The following is a 16,653-nucleotide window of genomic DNA, read 5'->3' as shown; positions in this document are numbered from 1 at the left end:
GGCTGCCCCCCCGGCGCCACACCCTCTTTCCTTTCCTTTCTCTACATGCTGGAAGGAAGCCCGGAACATCGCCTCCCTGCATCCCCACTGCGATCTGAGATCAAGAGATAACAGCATGTGCCACCTGGGGCATCCATGCTGTTAACTACAATCTCGTATTGGAGATAGGAGATGCGGGGGGGATGTCCTCCAAAGCGACTCCTCCAGGCTGCGGGGCTTGGAGCCGGAGCCCCACCCCCTGCGGGAACTCCAAGGCGCGTGGGCCAGACCGGGGTGTCTCATAGGCTGGTGGTTCTGCACCCCTGTCCTCGAGCTTGGGAGGGGAGAGAGGATCGCAGTTGCTCAGTCTTCCACTCTTCTGCTCCCACCCCACGAAGAAGGATCGCACGCATGTACCATTGCCTCCTTCCACCTCTGCAGGTGAAGATTGACGAACTGGATGAGAAGTGGTCCGGGTCGGTGCACATTGGCTTGACCACCCTGCTGCCCTCGGACGCCCCTTACACGGTCACGGGGCTGCCGTCGTCTGTCCTGGAGCTCCGCTCCAAGGTGACTTGGCTGGTGACGGGCTCCGACGTGTGCCGCAACGGCATCCTCCAGAAGCAGAACTACGGGTGCTCGCTGGAGCGCCTCGGGGTGAGTGCAGGGGAAGGGCTGGGCCGGCGGGCTAGTGGAGGCGGCTGGGGGTCTGCTCGTTGGGTTTGCCAGGAGGAGAAGCCAGGAAGGCTCTTCGCTGGAAACCTGGTTGGGCTTGTAGAGCATATCTGGATTTCACGGCAAACGGTTCTCTGTATTTTTAGACCCTGCACTCCCACAGCTGTCCCTTTAACCAGTGTTCCTCACAGTAGAACAGCCTCCCCTGACCTGGCGCCTTCCAGATGTGTTGAGACTACAACTCCCAGAACCCTGCTGTGCTGGTTGGGGGATGCTGGGAGCTGAAATCAACACATCTGGAGGGCACCAGGTTGGGGGAGGCCGCAAAAGAGCATCTACAGCAACAGCACCACCTGATAATGTTTAAAGGAACAGCATGTGACTCAATGTGCTGTATTATATATTTTATAGTGACTTTCTAGTAAATAGACCCGGTTTTGCACGGGTTGGAGTAGCCCTTAGTTTGAGACAGTGAAGGCTTCGTGCAAACGTACTCAGCTGTCAGAGTTGGACACACTGTGCCTGTCTAGTCTGAGTGAAGCCGGCACCTCCAGACATGGCCCCTGCCATGGTGCGCCCCTGTAGCCACCCTGTGGGAGGGGTCTGTCCATTCTGTTCCCCTGACAGGGGGATGCCCCACAGCAGAGAGGAAGGGGCAGCCGTATAACTCTGCCCCTCCTCAGCCTGCTGATCTCCCCTGGCTTCAAACTGCGCGGACTGCAAAGCCATCTGCTGGTTAGGGAAGTCTGCCAACCAGGGGCTGAAGATGGTGCTGCAGGCTTCAACCACATAGACACGTTGCAATGGATTAAAATGAACTGATGCATTCAAAAAACAGAATAACCTGAGGTGCACACCGCTAGGGTTCTCTGAGAATGCCTGCCAAGTTTCAGGCATTTAGGGTTCATGTTCATGGTGCTATGGCACTGATGGACAGACTGACGGACATAGATCTCCATGCTGGCTGGGGAATGCTGGGAGCTGTAGGATTTCTTTCTGTCTAAACATGAATAGGATCGCATCCTAATTTATTTAAAAGATTTGTATGCCGCCTTTCTTCAACAAAACAGAAAGAAAGATCCCACAGCACTTCCCAGCCAGTTAGAGTCCTAAAACACAGTAAATAAAAAATCAACAAAGCAAAACAATACAACAGTAGATATATTCTTTGAAACAGCTGAATGAGATGTTAAATGAAAAACTAAATCTAGCTAAAAGGTCCTGGAGGCAATGAAGGTTTTTGCTTGGTGCCTCGAAGGTAGGAAAGTGGGCAGCAGGCAAGTTTCCCTGGGGAGAAAGTTCCATAAATGGGCTTCCAGGGCTGAGAATGCCTCTCTCAGGCATCCTGATGGTGGGTGGGGTCACCTGAATGACTGTTAATGTCTGAGCAGGTTGAGCTGGGAGAAGCCCTTCCTTTAGGTCCCATGTATACGGTGCCTCCAAATATTGGCTTGGATCCAACTCCCGCGGCCCCACCAGCATACCCCACATCAAGTCCCCTAACCCTCTGGAGCAGATTTGGGGGGTGGTGCAAGGGGTGGCAGGGGAGGGATCTGCCATGCTAGGAGTTCCTTCCCACTGACAGAGCAACAGAATTGGATGCGACCCAATGAAAGTGCTGCGTATCCATGATTTTGTTGTAAGAACAAAATCCTGAAAGGTAGCAAATCATTTGTGACACTGAAGGTCCGGTTCCTCATCACCTTCTGTTAGGGCATTGCAGCCTTGGGACCCCTCCCGCCCCCGGCATCGATCCTGCCGGACTCCATCGTGATCTGCTCTGCAGCGGCCACGAGGATGGGCTGTTGGGGGCTCCGTTGGGTCCGGCGGTGAGCACTGCTCTCTTGCCAGGTGGGGAGCCGTGTGGGCGTGAAGCGGGGCACCGACGACACCATGCACATCTTGATTGACGGGGAGGACATGGGGCCGGCAGCGACGGGCGTGGCCAAGGTAAGAGGCTGATGCACACGCTGCAAAAGGGCCTCTCTGCTTGGCCCAGGAGATGTGGTCTCTCTCGTCCCCTTCTCTGATTATTTGCTGAGACTTTGGTAAACGTGTGATGCAGTGGAGGCTGATGGCGCCTATGTCAGTGGGGTGGCGAATCCACTCCAGGTTTCAGTGGGAACTCTAACGGAGCTCTCCAAGGTGTGAAGCAGAACTCCTTCAGAGTTCTGACTGAAGCCCAGAGCGAATTCACCACCCCACTGACATCAAGGCTGCCCACCTCCACAGGTGTGTTGCTCAGGCTAACAAGGGAGCAAATCCTTCCCATTCCTCAACGAAAGAGACTCCCAGCATGCCTTACATGCAGTCAGTAGAACAGGACAGTCCCTGCAAGCAGGCTCATGGTCTAAAAAGACCGACAAGGGAAAAGGGATGGGGAAGGGAAAGGGGGGGGGGGAATTAAGGAGTCGTACAGCCGGTCCGGTGGCCCATCCCTGCGTCTCCCTCTGTACAGCCTGCTGCAGTGGCTGATGAGGAGGACAGTTGAGGGAGGGGGGCCCTCCTGGGAGTGCAGCGCATGTCCTAGTGGAGCCCCTGCTTTGCACGCAGGAGGTCCCTGCATCGATCCCAGCAGCATCTCCAGTAGGGCTGGGAAAACACCTGCCTGAAACCCTGGAGAGCCACTTCTGCCAGTCACTGTCCACAGTCCTGGGCTGGATGGACCCAGGGCCTGACTCGGTATAAGGCCGCTCCCGAGGTTCCCATCCTTTAGATTTCATTTTGGTTCAGGATGAGGGCTAAGGGTTACGCCACCGCTGCCGCAAGAAGGGGGATGGCCACTAACTATAGAGGGTTGAAAGGGGGAGTAACCAAAATGGAGGCGGAGGATCTCTCAGCCGTTATAGAGCTTCCACATTACAAGTCACTCTACCTCTGAATGCCAGTTACAGGGAAGCTCTGGTGGCTGGAGGCAGGTTACCTTTATGCGCTGCTTCTGGGCCTTCCTGTAGACCTCTGGCTGACCACTGTGGGAAGGGAGTAAGATGCCAGATCCAGCAGGGGGTACAGGAAGAGAGAGGAGGGTTGGGGTGGGGTGGGAGACCAAAGGGGGCAGAAATCATTTTTAAGACCGCAGGATTCCTTCGGGCAAGCCCCTTCCTTGCCCCAGGTGCACCTTCCCATCTCTTCCCCACAGAACGTCTACGTGGTGCTGGACCTCTATGGCCGGGTGACGTCTGTGTCCATCGTCAGCTCCACCGTGCTGGAAGAGGCAGATGGCACCAAACCCCCCTCGATCACCTCGGAGCCCTACAGCGAGGAGGAAGAGGAGGAAGAGACCACGCCGGTGAGAGCTTGAGAGAAAGAGCCCCCGGGTGGAGGTGATGGAGGTGTTGTGGGGGCCCATCCCTTCCCCTGCTAAGCTGTGACGTGACCCCAAACTGGAAGGGGCGAAGCTGCGGTTCTGTTCCACCAAGGCTTGGGGGGGGGGGGGGTCCATGTCTTGACAGGCCACGTCATTGCTGCATCCTGGGAATGCCGGAGCTCACGGAGTGGAGTTACAGCACAATCCTAGGCAGGCCTACTCGGAAGCAAGACCTATTGAGTCCACTGGGGCTTCCTCATGGCTCAGTGTGTGTAGGATTGCAGCCTCCATTTGTTTAACATTTATATCCCTCTTTTTCATTAAAAGCAAAGCCCAAAGCAGGTTACAATAAAAATGCAGACATGTACGATAGAAGCACCAAGGTTAAAACGACGTCTTGCATAGAACAACGTTCAGAACAGTAACAGTGCGCTCCAGCCGCTGCTCCCCAGGCAGCCACCAGCCAAACTGGATTTCTGGGTCTCGGTCTCAGATCCCCCAGAAGAGTTGCTTGCCCTTTGGTGGTGGCCTGAAGGTGGCCACTTCTTCCAGTCAGCAGTTCCAGAGGGTCCCAGGCATGGGGGGCCAGGCAGACCTTCCCCTTGGCGGTTCCAAACACGGTCTTTCTCCTGCTGCAAAGCCTTTTGGCTAGTTGTGTCAGCACTAGAGATATAAAGGCAGGGCGGAGGGGGGAGCAGAAAGAGACAGTGGGGGAAAGTGTTTGAAGAAATAATTATAATCTTCATAACCAGGGATTTCCCACCCTTTTCTCTGGTCCTTCACATCTCTCTAGTGAGAATTCACACTACAAGAGACTACACTTGGAGTCTCTCTCCCCCCACCCCCAAACTGTCATCGATGCAAAAAGGGCAGAGTTTCAGCTCCCAAAGTGAGAATAGAGAAGGCCTCCCTCAAAACTGTGTCTCCTGGAATTGCCCAGGCCAACTCCAGGACCAGGTATTGGGGCAGTAGTGGTGTTTTTGCCTCCGGGGGAAGGCGTTCTGCTCTCCTGAGCTTCTAATGGATGACTTCATTTTGTTGCTCTGTTTTGTATTTCTGTTGTTGCTTTGTTTGTTTGTGCCTTTCTTCTTTCTGCCATTCATGGTTTGCAGTGGATACAGTTGTTTGTATGTTGTTGTTTTAATAAATTGTTCTTTGGTCGCTGCCTCGGAAGGGTTTGTCTGAGAGGCAGCTGAAAAACCTATTAAATAAATGGGCGTTTCATTTACCTTTCAAAAGTTGCTAGTCCTTAAGGCAGCCTTCCCCAACCTGGTGCCCTCCAGATGTGTTGGAGTACAACACATCTGGAGAGCACCAGGTTGAGGAAGGCTGCATTAAAGGCTATGAAATGTCTCTTGAAAGACGGAAGCAAGATGGGAGCTGAGCAGAATTTCCAGGGCCAGGAGAACATAAAGGGAAGAGAAGGGTGGCAGAGAGAGAGGCACAGCAAGAAGCTGGTATTTTAAGCAAACAAAAATGATTCACCCCTGGCCATCCCTTCCTGTCCTTACGATGACGTGTTTCCCCCTCCCTCAGTGCGAGAACGACGTGCCGGCCGTGGCCTCTTCCATGGAGTTCCTGGGGAACCACGGCAAGAACATCCTCCTCTCCAATGGCAACCTGACAGCCACCCGAGTCTCTAGCTACAACCAGGGCATTGTGGTTGTGGCTCTGCCTCTGCCTCAGCAGCAGCTCTTCCAGGTAGGGCCGCTGGGGCTGGGTCCTGCTGCTTCCTTTTGGACTGGGGCAGCATCCGTTTTGGGTCATTTTCCTGTATGATAACTCAGGATGTACAGAAAAGTATCAAGAGTGTGAAAATGAAGAGTCCTGTGGCACCTTAAAGCAGGGGTGGGGAACCTCTTTCAGCCCAAGGGCCGCATTCCATTTCAGAGAAGCCCTGGAGGGCCGCATTCCAGTGGTGGGTGGGGCTAAAGGGGTGGAGCCGAAATACCAGCATATTTGAGCGTCAAGCTTTTGCTGCCATTATTGAAGCCGTGGGAGAGACATTTCCGCTTTTTAGAATGGGGAAACGTTGTGCAAAAGCCAGGAAACCACCCAAGGGCTGGCGGTTGGGGGAAAGGAGGCATGGCCATCTGGGGAACCCCAGGGGCAGATTTGGCGCATGGGCCAGAGCTTCTGCACCCCTGCCTTGAAGAGCAACACTTACACCATAACAAACATATTAGTCTTTAAGGCAGGGGTGGGGAACCAAATATCCCCCCCCCCCCCCGCAGGCACTCCTGACCCTTTGCGGACTGGATGACCACGCCCCTGACATCATCCCTGGCCAAAGCTCCAGCTGTCACTTCAGCTGGGGACTGGCTTTGCCAAGGAAAGCATTCAGGCTTTCCTTGGCAAAGCTGCCCCAGCCGAGGTGGGACTGGAGGGGTGCTCCACCCATTGGTGGAAGGTGCTGTGTGGGTGAATCCCCAGCTTCATGCACCGGCCCTCCTCATGGGGGTGGCGCACAGGGTACAGACGGACTCCGCCGGCGTCCCCGCTGTGACTGGCGTTAACAGCAGGGATTCCCTCGTGCATTGCTCACCCGAGCAACGTGCAGGACACTCCCCACTGTTAGCTTCACGCAATGAGGCTGGGTCCCACCTGCAAGGGGGTTGTCTGGTTTGGATGGGATGCCTCTGGGGATCGGATTAGCCCCATGGGCCGGACGTTCTCCGTTGCTGATTTTGAAGGTGTCGCAAGATTCTTTGGTTTTGCTGTGACTGACAAGCATGGCCATCCCTCCGGAAACGGGATAATAAAATCACAGCCACAGATTTTCTGTTTCCTGTATGGGGCCCATGGGGGGGGGGGTGCGAGGGGAGGTGTGCATTTGCATTCGTACCCAGGTCGAGGGAGAGAGGATTATGCAGCGTTGGCACAGATTGTTCTCCTTCCATTTTTTTGTGGGGGGAATTGGTGCTGGGGGGGTGATTTTTTTCCAGTATTTAATCTTAAATATTTAACCCAACCTTGTGCCCACCAGACATGTTGGGCTGCAGTTCCCTTCATCCTCAGCCAGCATGCTATGCCACGGAGTTGCTGACCGAGATGCCTGTTGGGCGCCACAATGGGGAAGACTGATAGCTGGGCATCACGCTCTCTCAGTGGAGGCTGGTGGCTGCGATGTCAGTGGGGCAGTGAATGTGCTCCAGGTTTCAGTCAGGACTCTAAATGCTTGAAGCATAATGGCGTGTGCAGCACCTTGGAGAGCTCCTCTAGAGTTCCCGCTAAAATCCAGAGCAGGTTCGCCGCCGCACCAACGTCAGAGCCACCAGCCTCCGTTGTGCTCTTAGGTCGGGGTGGGGGTCCTCCTGGTTTCCCGTCTCAGGCTAGCAATGGGTCCGTTGCCCCGTTGTGTTTGCAGTCCTGCCGCATCCGGTGGCCTTAGGCCTTTGCCTGGGTCCTGGATGCCGCCTCTTCCAAAGAGAGATTTAACACGAGACCTGAGCCCGTAACAACATCCTGGGCAGAAAGGCAGTAACCTCACAGGCAATAACGCCCAGCAGCTTTGTTCAGCAGACGTGATTTCATCAATGCCGGCTGCGTATATGCAAGTCCGCATGTGACTTGGGGGAGGGAAGGAGCTTTTTGGAGGGGACACTCCCCCCACACACATTAAGGAAGCCTGGGGCCGTGCGGGGTGGGGTGCTTGTGTGGTTTTTTCTTCTCCCTTGCGGCAAGTGCCCGCTGCCCACATCCTCTCTGTCTGTTGTAGTTCCAAATTGATTCCCTGAATCAGCAGTGGACCTCTTCGCTCTCGCTGGGGGTCATCGGCAGCTCTCCCGAGCGGCTCAATTTCCCCGCCACGGCCTGCTCCCTGAAACGCTCCACGTGGCTGCTGCAGCGTGACTCGGTCTTCCACAACTCCCTCAAGGTGAAACAAATGAGGCAAGGTGGGGGGGACGGGGACTGTGCTGTGCTCTCCCTTTTCCAAATGGTGCTTCTCCTGGCCGCCTGTCCCCAGGTCCCTGTTGTGAAAAAGAAAACTTGGAAACCACTTTGACTTTGTCCATCCAGAGTTTCTCATTCTGTTTGTTTCTTCCAAATAGAAGCAAGCCACTTTTTCTAGGGCAGAGGACAGCAATTCTGAGATGCCTCATACAGGCTCCCTCCTCTGTCTGTCCCCTCCTTCCTTTAACTCCAGCCCTGTTCGCTAGTTAAAAACATGTTACATGGGGTTCATTCCACTGAAACAAACCATGGAATAAACCTTTTGGTAACTGGCTAGTACTAAATGTCTGGGAGCCTTTAGCTCCTTGTGAAATTACAGACTTCCATCCAGTGATGTTAGATCTCAAGTGCTGAGCTTGTGATATGTTTACCTGTGTGTTGTAACTCTCCTTATTTTAAGTTATCTTCAAATTATGTGTTGGTTATAGGTAGCAAAAGTGAGTACGTCCTCAGCTTGGGAAGCTCGGGTATTGCTTTTTGTTTTCTTTTTTGGTCTGTTCATGCTTCTTAGTTGTAGGTTTTTAAAAAAAACAACATTTTAAATGTGTAGCAGTTTTGTTTGTGGCTCTAAGTACATAAGAAGAGCCAGGCTGGATCCAACCATAGGTCTTCCTAGTCCAGCATTCTGTTCCAGCAGCCGGCTGCCTGTGGGAAACCCACATGCAGGGTGTGTCTGGGTTATTATTCTTAATTTGTATATTGTTATTTGAAATCATTAAAGGAAAAAAAAAAACCAAACCTCCTGATAAGCTCTGATGTGGTAGAGCAGCCACCCTGGCCTGCTGCCCCTCAGAGGGCAGCCTACAACTCCCATCTTCCTCTGTGCTGCAGATCTGCGAGAACTACGGCCCCAACCTGGACACCTGCCCCGAGGGGACGGTGCTGGGCGTCCTGGTGGATTCCAGCAACTGCCTCCACCTCTACGTCAATGGGATGGACCAGGGCACAGCTGCACAAGACATCCCCAGCCCCTGCTACGTGCTCATCGACCTCTACGGGCAGTGTGAACAGGTGAGTGCCACCTTCTGAGAGGTGCGCCTGGTGCGAAGTGGAGCTTTCTTTCGCGGAATGCAAGGATCCCTTCCCTGCACCTCCGCCTTGCTTTGAACCGCTGCCTTCTTCCTAGGTTACCATCATAACGAATGATGCTCCTGCGGTAGGAGCAGAGGGTGCTGATCCCCGTGGCCAGGGAGACATGGAGAAGGCTGACATGGTGGATGGTGAGCCAGCCACCCCGGCCCAGCCAGTCCCCAGTTTCTGGGCTGGGCTTTTTATGCCCTGGTCCTCTTTCTCTTTCCTTCTTCAGGGTGTCGTCACCAGCCCAATGCACATTCTTAGTCCGCGTGGTTTGTTGCTGGATTTAAAAATGGTTGGGTGGTGGTACCTTTTTTGCCATCCTCCTAAGACTGGGGACGTGGCCCGCAGTCTAGGTTGGGTGCATCTTTCCTGGCCTCCTGCGCTAGTTCCGCTCGGCTCCTGCCTTGCATGCACGTCTCCCCCCTCCCCCCCAACGCTCTCCTCCTCCCACACTGCAGGCATCAAAGAGAGCGTGTGCTGGACGCCCCCTGTGGACCTGAACACCATGAAGACCTGTGAATACCATGCCCTTTGTGCTCGCTTCAAAGACCTCCTCCTCCTGCCAGGTGAGCTTTGTGTTCTGGGCGAAGGAGAGCCGAGTCATCGTCTCTGCTGGAACTTGCATGCCACTTTCCCCTGCATTGTGCCCAAAGTGGTTCACAACACAGGAAAAGGAATCCAGGAACAAGACTCTCTATCCATACAAATAAATCGTTGCAATCATAACAACCCAAACAATTCATTTCACTAATAGTAACCTTGTAACATTTTAAATTCAAGGCAAAATAGGCAGTAGCAAATTATGTGCGCCGATCACATTTGCAGAACTTATTCCGAGGTCGCCTGGTTATGGGATGATGCCAAAATGTGTTCATACCTGATGGGTTGGAGCCAGGATCTCTCTTCCACCAGAGGATAGTGCTTCGCTCAGGAAGGCCCCTTTGCCTGGTTTGAGGGGATCCTCCTTCCCCAGCACCCACTACAGCATCCCATTCAGCAGGGTCTCCTGACCCTCTGTGTGGCATTTTCAGAGGCAGGAAGGGCTGCTGTGAGAAGAAAGGGCTGGGAAGTCCACCTCCACCAGCACAGTTGGCTCTGCTCCGTTTTTTCCGTCTTTCTGGAAGCTGAGAGGCCCAGGCCACGGCCCCTGGGAGGTGCCCACCCGTCTGGCAGCGCTTCCACAGACAATCTTTCGAAAGGCGAACGGAATCACACCGGAGCAAGTGCTCCCTTGGCATCCCCAGGGCCCAGTCCATACCGGGGTTTAAAAGCAGCGACCAGGACCACGTGCTGTGCAGAGCGTTAAAACATAGGCGCATCAGCAGCTCTCTTGCACTGTGCGAGATCCTGCTTTGAAAGAATGGCCAAGGGGGTGTGGTGGCTTGGGTTGCAGGCTGGGGACACATGTCGGAAGAAAGTTCAAACTCATGATCCCCTTACACCAGCCTCCCCCCAGCCTGGCTTCTTCCAGATGTGTTGGACTGCAACTCCCAGCATCCCCCAGCCAGCCACGCTACGGAAGGCTGCCTTGCATCCTCTTAACACCGTCATAATTCTGTCCTTCCTGATTGACACTCCCCACCATCTTCTCAGTGTGTGTGTGTATGCGTGTGTGTACGCGCACATGTGCAGGGGTGGTCCTAATCAGTCCCAAGGGCTGGGGTGAGCTATAGGACACTGGAAGCTGCCTTATACTGAGATGGGCTCCTGGTCCCTCTAGCCCAGTATTGTCAACACTGATTGGCAGCAGTGATTCTCCGGGATTTCAGGCAGGAGTTTTTACAGCCCTACCTGGAGATGCTGCTGGGGATCAAACCTGGGGCCTTCTGCCTGCAAAGCAGGGGCTCTACCACTGAGCTACAGCCCCTCCCCCAAAACACCACTGGGATTCGAACCCAGGATTTCTCTTCTCCAATGACTGGAGATCCACCTTGTCTCCCTTGACTTACACTTCCATGCCTGTGGTAAGGCTGCCGAATCTTCACAACCATATAGAATTAAGGGTTAGAAAGCTGCTTTTTTCATGTGAAAACCCTATTCTGTTCCTGATTCCGAAGGTCCCCTCCTCTCCCCTTCGCTCTCCTCAGATGATTATTTTGTGGAAGACCCCAAGTTCAGCCTCTGCTACTGCGAGTCATGTCACAAGCTCCGGGGCGATGAGGCCTATTACAAGCGCGGAGAGCCTCCCCGAGACTACGCTTTGCCGTTTGGATGGTGCCGCTTCAATCTCAGGTACTGGTGGGATCGGAACGATGCAGGAGCAGTAGCTCAGAAGCATAAAGCCTGGAGCACTGGGTCCTCGTGCGACCAGAGAAGATGAGACTGAAGCGGACCAGGGACTTCTGGGGCCCTGCAGAATTGCTTCCACCTGCCAACGGGGCTGCGCACGATCTCACGCATGCCCCATGTCTTCCATCCCTCCTCTTCTCTGTGTAGGGTGAATCCACGGTTAGAGGTAGCCAGCACCTGTAAGAAGTGGCACATGGCCTATCACGGAACAAGCGTTGGGGCCGTGCGACGCATGTTGGATCAAGGAGAGTTGGTGCCAGGTAAGGCTGGGCTGTGTCAGCTCTTGCCTGCCAAAATGCCTTCACTACTGTCTCCTGGAGCAGGACTCTTGAGCCGCAGGCCATAATCTGGCCCGCCTGCAGAGGCAAACGGCCCTCCAGGGCTTGTTCAGAGGCTTTCCAGCTTTTGAATGGTTTTTCCCCCTTCTGAAAGGCTGAATGCCTCTCCTGAGGCTTAGCTGCTGGCAGGCTTCAAGCTACAATGGGCTGGTATTTGGAGGAGTTTTGGCTCCACCCACCACTGGAATTGAATTCAGCCCTCAGGCTGAAAGAGGCTCAGCACCCACGTCCTAGACAGTAGGTGCCTCTCCTTCCCAGAAAGCCCAACTTTTGTGCTGATGAAACCCGGATTCCATGCTCAAAATGGTTTATGCGAGCCTTCTACCACCTGGTGCTCTCCAGATGGGTTGGACTACAACCCCCAGAATCCTCCAGCAAGCACAGTCCAACACACCTGGAGGGCACCAGGTTGCAGGAGGCTGGTTTATGCTAAGCACAGATCACTGTACTGTCCGTAGCATGCGCCTTCTGCTTGCTTCCGTCGCAAGGCCCATCTTATCTGTCTCCGCAAGGTGTTGTTTTCAGCATCAGTGGTTTAGCTGCCAAGAGTTTTCTCAAAGACCACTGTGAGAACAGTGCTGCTAGAGCTGTTCTCTCCATTGTGCATTGAGGCTTCGTCCATTGGTACCCCCAACTTTACGTCTCCCTCCCCTGTAGGATTCAGTTTAAAGCCCTCCTGATGAAGTTCTTCACGCTGTGGCCAAACACATTCTTCCCATCCTTTGTGAGGTGCAACCCGTCCCTTGCCATCAGCCCATCTCCCAGGAAGTGTAGCCCGTGGTCCCAGAATCCAAATCTCTCATGCCGGCACCACCTTTGTAGCCAGTCATTCACCCAAAGTATTTTCCTTTCCCTCTTCTACCTGCTGGAAGGATGGATGAGAAAACTTTCTGGGCCCCAAAGTGCTTGAGTTTCCTTCCCAAAGCTTCAAAGTCTGACGTGATTTCTTCGTAGCTCCGCTTGGCGGTATCATTTGTTCCCACATGGATGAGAAGAAAGGGATCCCTGTCAGTGGGCTTTATAAGTGCAGGCAACCCTTCAGTCACTATTAACATTATTAGGTCCTTACACTGCTGGGTTTTTGTTCTGTCTTTTTCAGACTGCGAACTGTTATTTTATTGGTTTCATGCTTTCCATTTTGTTCACCAGTTCGTATGATTTTCTTTCAGAAAAGCAGCGATAATAATAACAATAATAACAACAGGTGAGGGAGTTTGGATATGCAAGTTAAGTTACTGAAGCTAAGTCAGAAAAAACATATGCGTGGGTTCTTGATCAGAATTTGGTCAGAAGCTGGAAGGGCTTCCACCCAGAGGAACAGAAACCACAGAGCTGTTACACCTTGTGTTATGGTTGAAGTCCCTTGCCTGACGCCACGGTGACATCTCTCTCCCTCTCTCTTTTCCTCACCCTGCAGGAAGCTTGTCCATCTTGAGCTGCTGCCCAGTCAAGGCAGATCCACAGGGTGGCAGTGGAGGTGGAGGTGGCAGCAGTGCGGGGTACCACGAGTCTGAGGAGAACAGTTCGCAGAGCCATGAGGAGCTCCAGCGTGTCCTGCTGTCGCCCACACTGCGCTACGCCGGGCTGGAGCCTTTTGCCACCAAAGTGCAGTGGGTATCCTGGGACCTTGATGAGCTTGGAGGGGGCAGGAGGGAGAGGAGAAAGGAAGAAGGGGTCCTTTTTCTGTTGACCCGTGGAAGCAGACCTCCTGGCCAACAAGCACTGCAGTAACCTGCAGGAGACGTGTCCCAGGTGAAAGACTACCTGGGAGAGGTATGGGGAGAGTGAAAAGGAGCAAAATGGGCTCCCTCTCAGAAGGTCAGGATGTAGGGATGGTCCCTGAAACTGGCAGCTTGAAGACACTCCCTACGTCGTCATTGTTCACGCCATACCTGATTGATCTGGAAGCTGCTAGGATGGCCATTAGTACAGACAGCTTTTTTAAAAAAACGTTCATTCACAGATGGGTGGCCTGTCAGTGACTGCTGGCCAGAATCTTTCATATCTATGTTCAGAGACTGTTTTCTCTCTGGTTACCTGCTGCTTGGGGAATGGTGTGGGGAAAGCTAACCAAAGACGCGTGGTGCCTTGACTGCAGAATTCAGGGCTAGGGAGACCACTGGCTTAACGTTGTAGGAACGTCGGCAGCTGCCTTACGCCGAGTCAGACCGTTGGTCTGTCTCGCGCAGTGTTGGCGACACTGTCTGGCAGCGGCTCTCCAGGGTTTCAGGCGTGGTTCTTTCCCAGCCCTACCTGGAGCTGTTGGGGATTGAACCTGGGACCTTCTGCCTGCAAAGCAGGTGCTTTACCACCGAGCTGCGGCCCCACCCTTTCTTAAATGTTGGTGTTTGCGTGTCCTTCCGCTTTCTGCCTCTTTCTAAGGAACGCATCTCTCTTCCCTCCCCTTTCCAGATTCAAAGACCCAAAGTCCCATCGGCAGCACTCCGCCCAGGTGGCCTTCCAGGTGTGTGTGCGCCCTGGGTCCTACAAGGTGTGCACCCAGTCGCTGGCAGCCCCCGAGCCCTTGGACCCCCGCTTCAGCAGTGCTGAAATTGAGTGGGTCACCAAGGAGAAAGGTGCTACCGTCCTGTACGGGCTCCTCATCCGTGTGGAGTGAGACCTCCTTGCCACCCCTCCCACGGGAGGAGCTGGGAGCACTGCCATGCCACAACACAGCGGGGGAAGGGGGCGGCTCTTGCCAAAACAGCCCTCCCCCGTGACCCGCCCTTCTACGCACAGACTGGGTGGAGCTTGCGAGTCCAAAAGGTTTTACGGCTATGACCAGCGGGCACAAGAGACTCAGAAGAGACCTCTCAAGGTGGGGCAGAGGATAAGCGTCCTCCAGTGGCCACCGACGGCTGCTTCTCTTTTCCTCCTTTTTTCTTTTGCACAGAGACAAGACAAGCTAAAGGGGGGGATGGGAATGGGAGGGTTGGGAAGTGTTGAGCCTTGTATTTAAGAGCATGGGGGGGGGTTGGAGGGTGGCAGGTCGGGGGGGGGTTATTTAGTTGCCACAGAAGGACTTCATTGAATTTTGGACCTGGGGATCTTTCTGGAACACCCAAGGGTTTCTACACTGACAAAATTATCTTTCCTCCCCCACCTGTTGGAAACCTTTCCTTACCTGCAGTGTTGCCTGTATTAATTGGGAATGGATTGGGATGTGTATGTTTTTGAGTGGGGGAGAGAAATGGTGGGATTGGCTTCCTCTGTTTTTCATTGATGGCTATATCAGCAGGATTAGACATTTCGGAATGGCAGATGCTTAGACCTGAACTGGCCGACCTCTGGAGTGGGGTGGAGGGGTTGATCCAGCCACCCCTTCCTGGAGAAGCAGTTTAGGATTATTACTTTTTTGTGAATGTGTGGGTGTCTTGGCTTCATAGTATGTGTGGGTGTTTTTAGCCTGTCCGTGTTGGGGCTGTTCTTATCGGAGGATTCTTTTCTCACCTCCGTTCTGCCCTTTCTTCAGCCTTTTGCATCAACCCTGTTTATCCCCAAAAAGGTCTTGGACAATCGGGGGGGGGGGGGGAATGCTGTGGTGTGCTTGTGTGTCTTTATTTAATGCAGCCAGCCTCCAAGCACTTACTATTCACACCCTGTGGAAGATCTGAAGCAAGAAGGATTCAGTTTCACATCTATCTACTCTAATGAATTCAAAAGATGTACCACTCTTTCTCATAGTTGTGCCCACCTAAGATTAAGTCTCTAATCACCCCCTCCCCCCAGTACAACAAGCACACTACCACCATTCATTCTGATGTTTTGGTTAATTTTGTTGCTCGTACTCCCATTCTGACGAATGCCTACACCCACTTCTAGGCGTGTGTACGCACCCTTTCCTTTCTCATTCTGTTAATTTTTTTCCCCCTCCGCGCTGTTCCCTTATTTATTTATACCTGTGTTGGTTGTCAAAAAATGTGAATTTTTAAGGGGAAAAGGGTATAAGGCATAGAACGCCCATTCTCTTCCCCTGTGATTTATATTATATTTTAAATTGTATTTATGCTGCTTTTTCATTTTATTTGTTGGAAAATGACATGCATTAACTTTTTTACATCTGTCTGAAGCTGGGTTTTTTGTTTGTTTTGTTTTTTGGACAAAAGTTAAAAGGTTGTACAGCCCGCTCCCTCCCTTGCAAGGGTTTATAAACCACGATTCAACTGGTTTTGTGTTTGTGTGTGTCCTTTTCCCCACTTCATACTGTCACAGATAGTGAAATTCACATTATGCAAATTCTTTCCAAAAAGGCTGGGAGAATTACAAGGGCTTTACCAGCTGTTGCAAAGACCTCCAACATAGGTGCCAGGCAAGTCTTGCAGGGGAGGGCTTACTAGGGCACCACCACCAAAAAGACCGTATTCAGTAGCCACCCGCTTCACTTCATTCAGCCGGGAGTACCTGGAGCCAGGGCCACTGAAGATGACCTCAGAGGCCCAGGCCAGTATCTGTGGGAGGATCACTGCCTTGGAGTTCCTGGTCCGAAAAGGAACTTGTTGAATCCAGCATCTTTGATACTCTGCACTGAACTGGATGACAGCAAGCCTTTTCCCACCCCCTAGTCTGGCATAAGAACAAAAACGCCCTTCTGGATCAGACTGAGGGTCCGCCTAGTCCAGCATTCTGGTCACACTGTGGCCATGGGAAGCCCACAAGCAGGACAGGAGTGCAGCAGCCCTCTCCTGCCCATGTTCCCCAGCAACTGGGGTAGACAGGCACACTGCTCTGAGACTGGAGGCAGCACAGAGCCACCAGGACAAGTATCCATGGGTAGCCTGGGGAGGTGGCGTCCAAATTTCGAGCTCCATTTCCACCGCTTCCTGGCCCGTAACATTCTCATCAGCACCACAGGCACGGGACTTCGAGCTTCTGAGCCGGGGGGGGGGGGGGGTGATATTTGCTAGGTACCACTGAAGACCCGGAAAGGAGCGCAAGAAGAGCCGCGGCGCGGGGCCCGTTTCGGCAGTGGGGCGAGGAATGCAGTTGCTGGCCCGGCCTCCCCTCTCACGCCGGGGCTGGGGGCCCGAGGGCGGA

General features: G+C 53.4%; 1 protein-coding gene across 1 annotated transcript in view; it reads left to right on the top strand.

The window, feature by feature from the left end:
- NEURL4 (neuralized E3 ubiquitin protein ligase 4) overlaps positions 1-15,787 on the top strand; it is a 43,158-nt gene extending 27,371 nt beyond the window's left edge. Inside the window, exons 20-31 of the mRNA XM_084808121.1 lie at positions 421-636; positions 2,506-2,604; positions 3,794-3,943; positions 5,498-5,662; positions 7,680-7,838; positions 8,747-8,926; positions 9,042-9,135; positions 9,451-9,558; positions 11,080-11,224; positions 11,429-11,541; positions 13,037-13,229; positions 14,032-15,787. Of these exons, the coding sequence (XP_084664247.1) occupies positions 421-636; positions 2,506-2,604; positions 3,794-3,943; positions 5,498-5,662; positions 7,680-7,838; positions 8,747-8,926; positions 9,042-9,135; positions 9,451-9,558; positions 11,080-11,224; positions 11,429-11,541; positions 13,037-13,229; positions 14,032-14,236 (1,827 nt within the window). The 3' untranslated portion in view covers positions 14,237-15,787. The remainder of the gene's footprint in view (positions 1-420; positions 637-2,505; positions 2,605-3,793; positions 3,944-5,497; positions 5,663-7,679; positions 7,839-8,746; positions 8,927-9,041; positions 9,136-9,450; positions 9,559-11,079; positions 11,225-11,428; positions 11,542-13,036; positions 13,230-14,031) is intronic.
- The last annotated feature ends 866 nt before the right edge of the window (positions 15,788-16,653 follow it).

This window comes from Heloderma suspectum, chromosome 6 (assembly GCF_057233095.1).
Source record: "Heloderma suspectum isolate Gila_16-S chromosome 6, 16-S_ref, whole genome shotgun sequence".
Taxonomy (NCBI): Eukaryota; Metazoa; Chordata; class Lepidosauria; order Squamata; family Helodermatidae; genus Heloderma; species Heloderma suspectum.
This window is presented reverse-complemented; position numbering and strand designations above follow the sequence as displayed.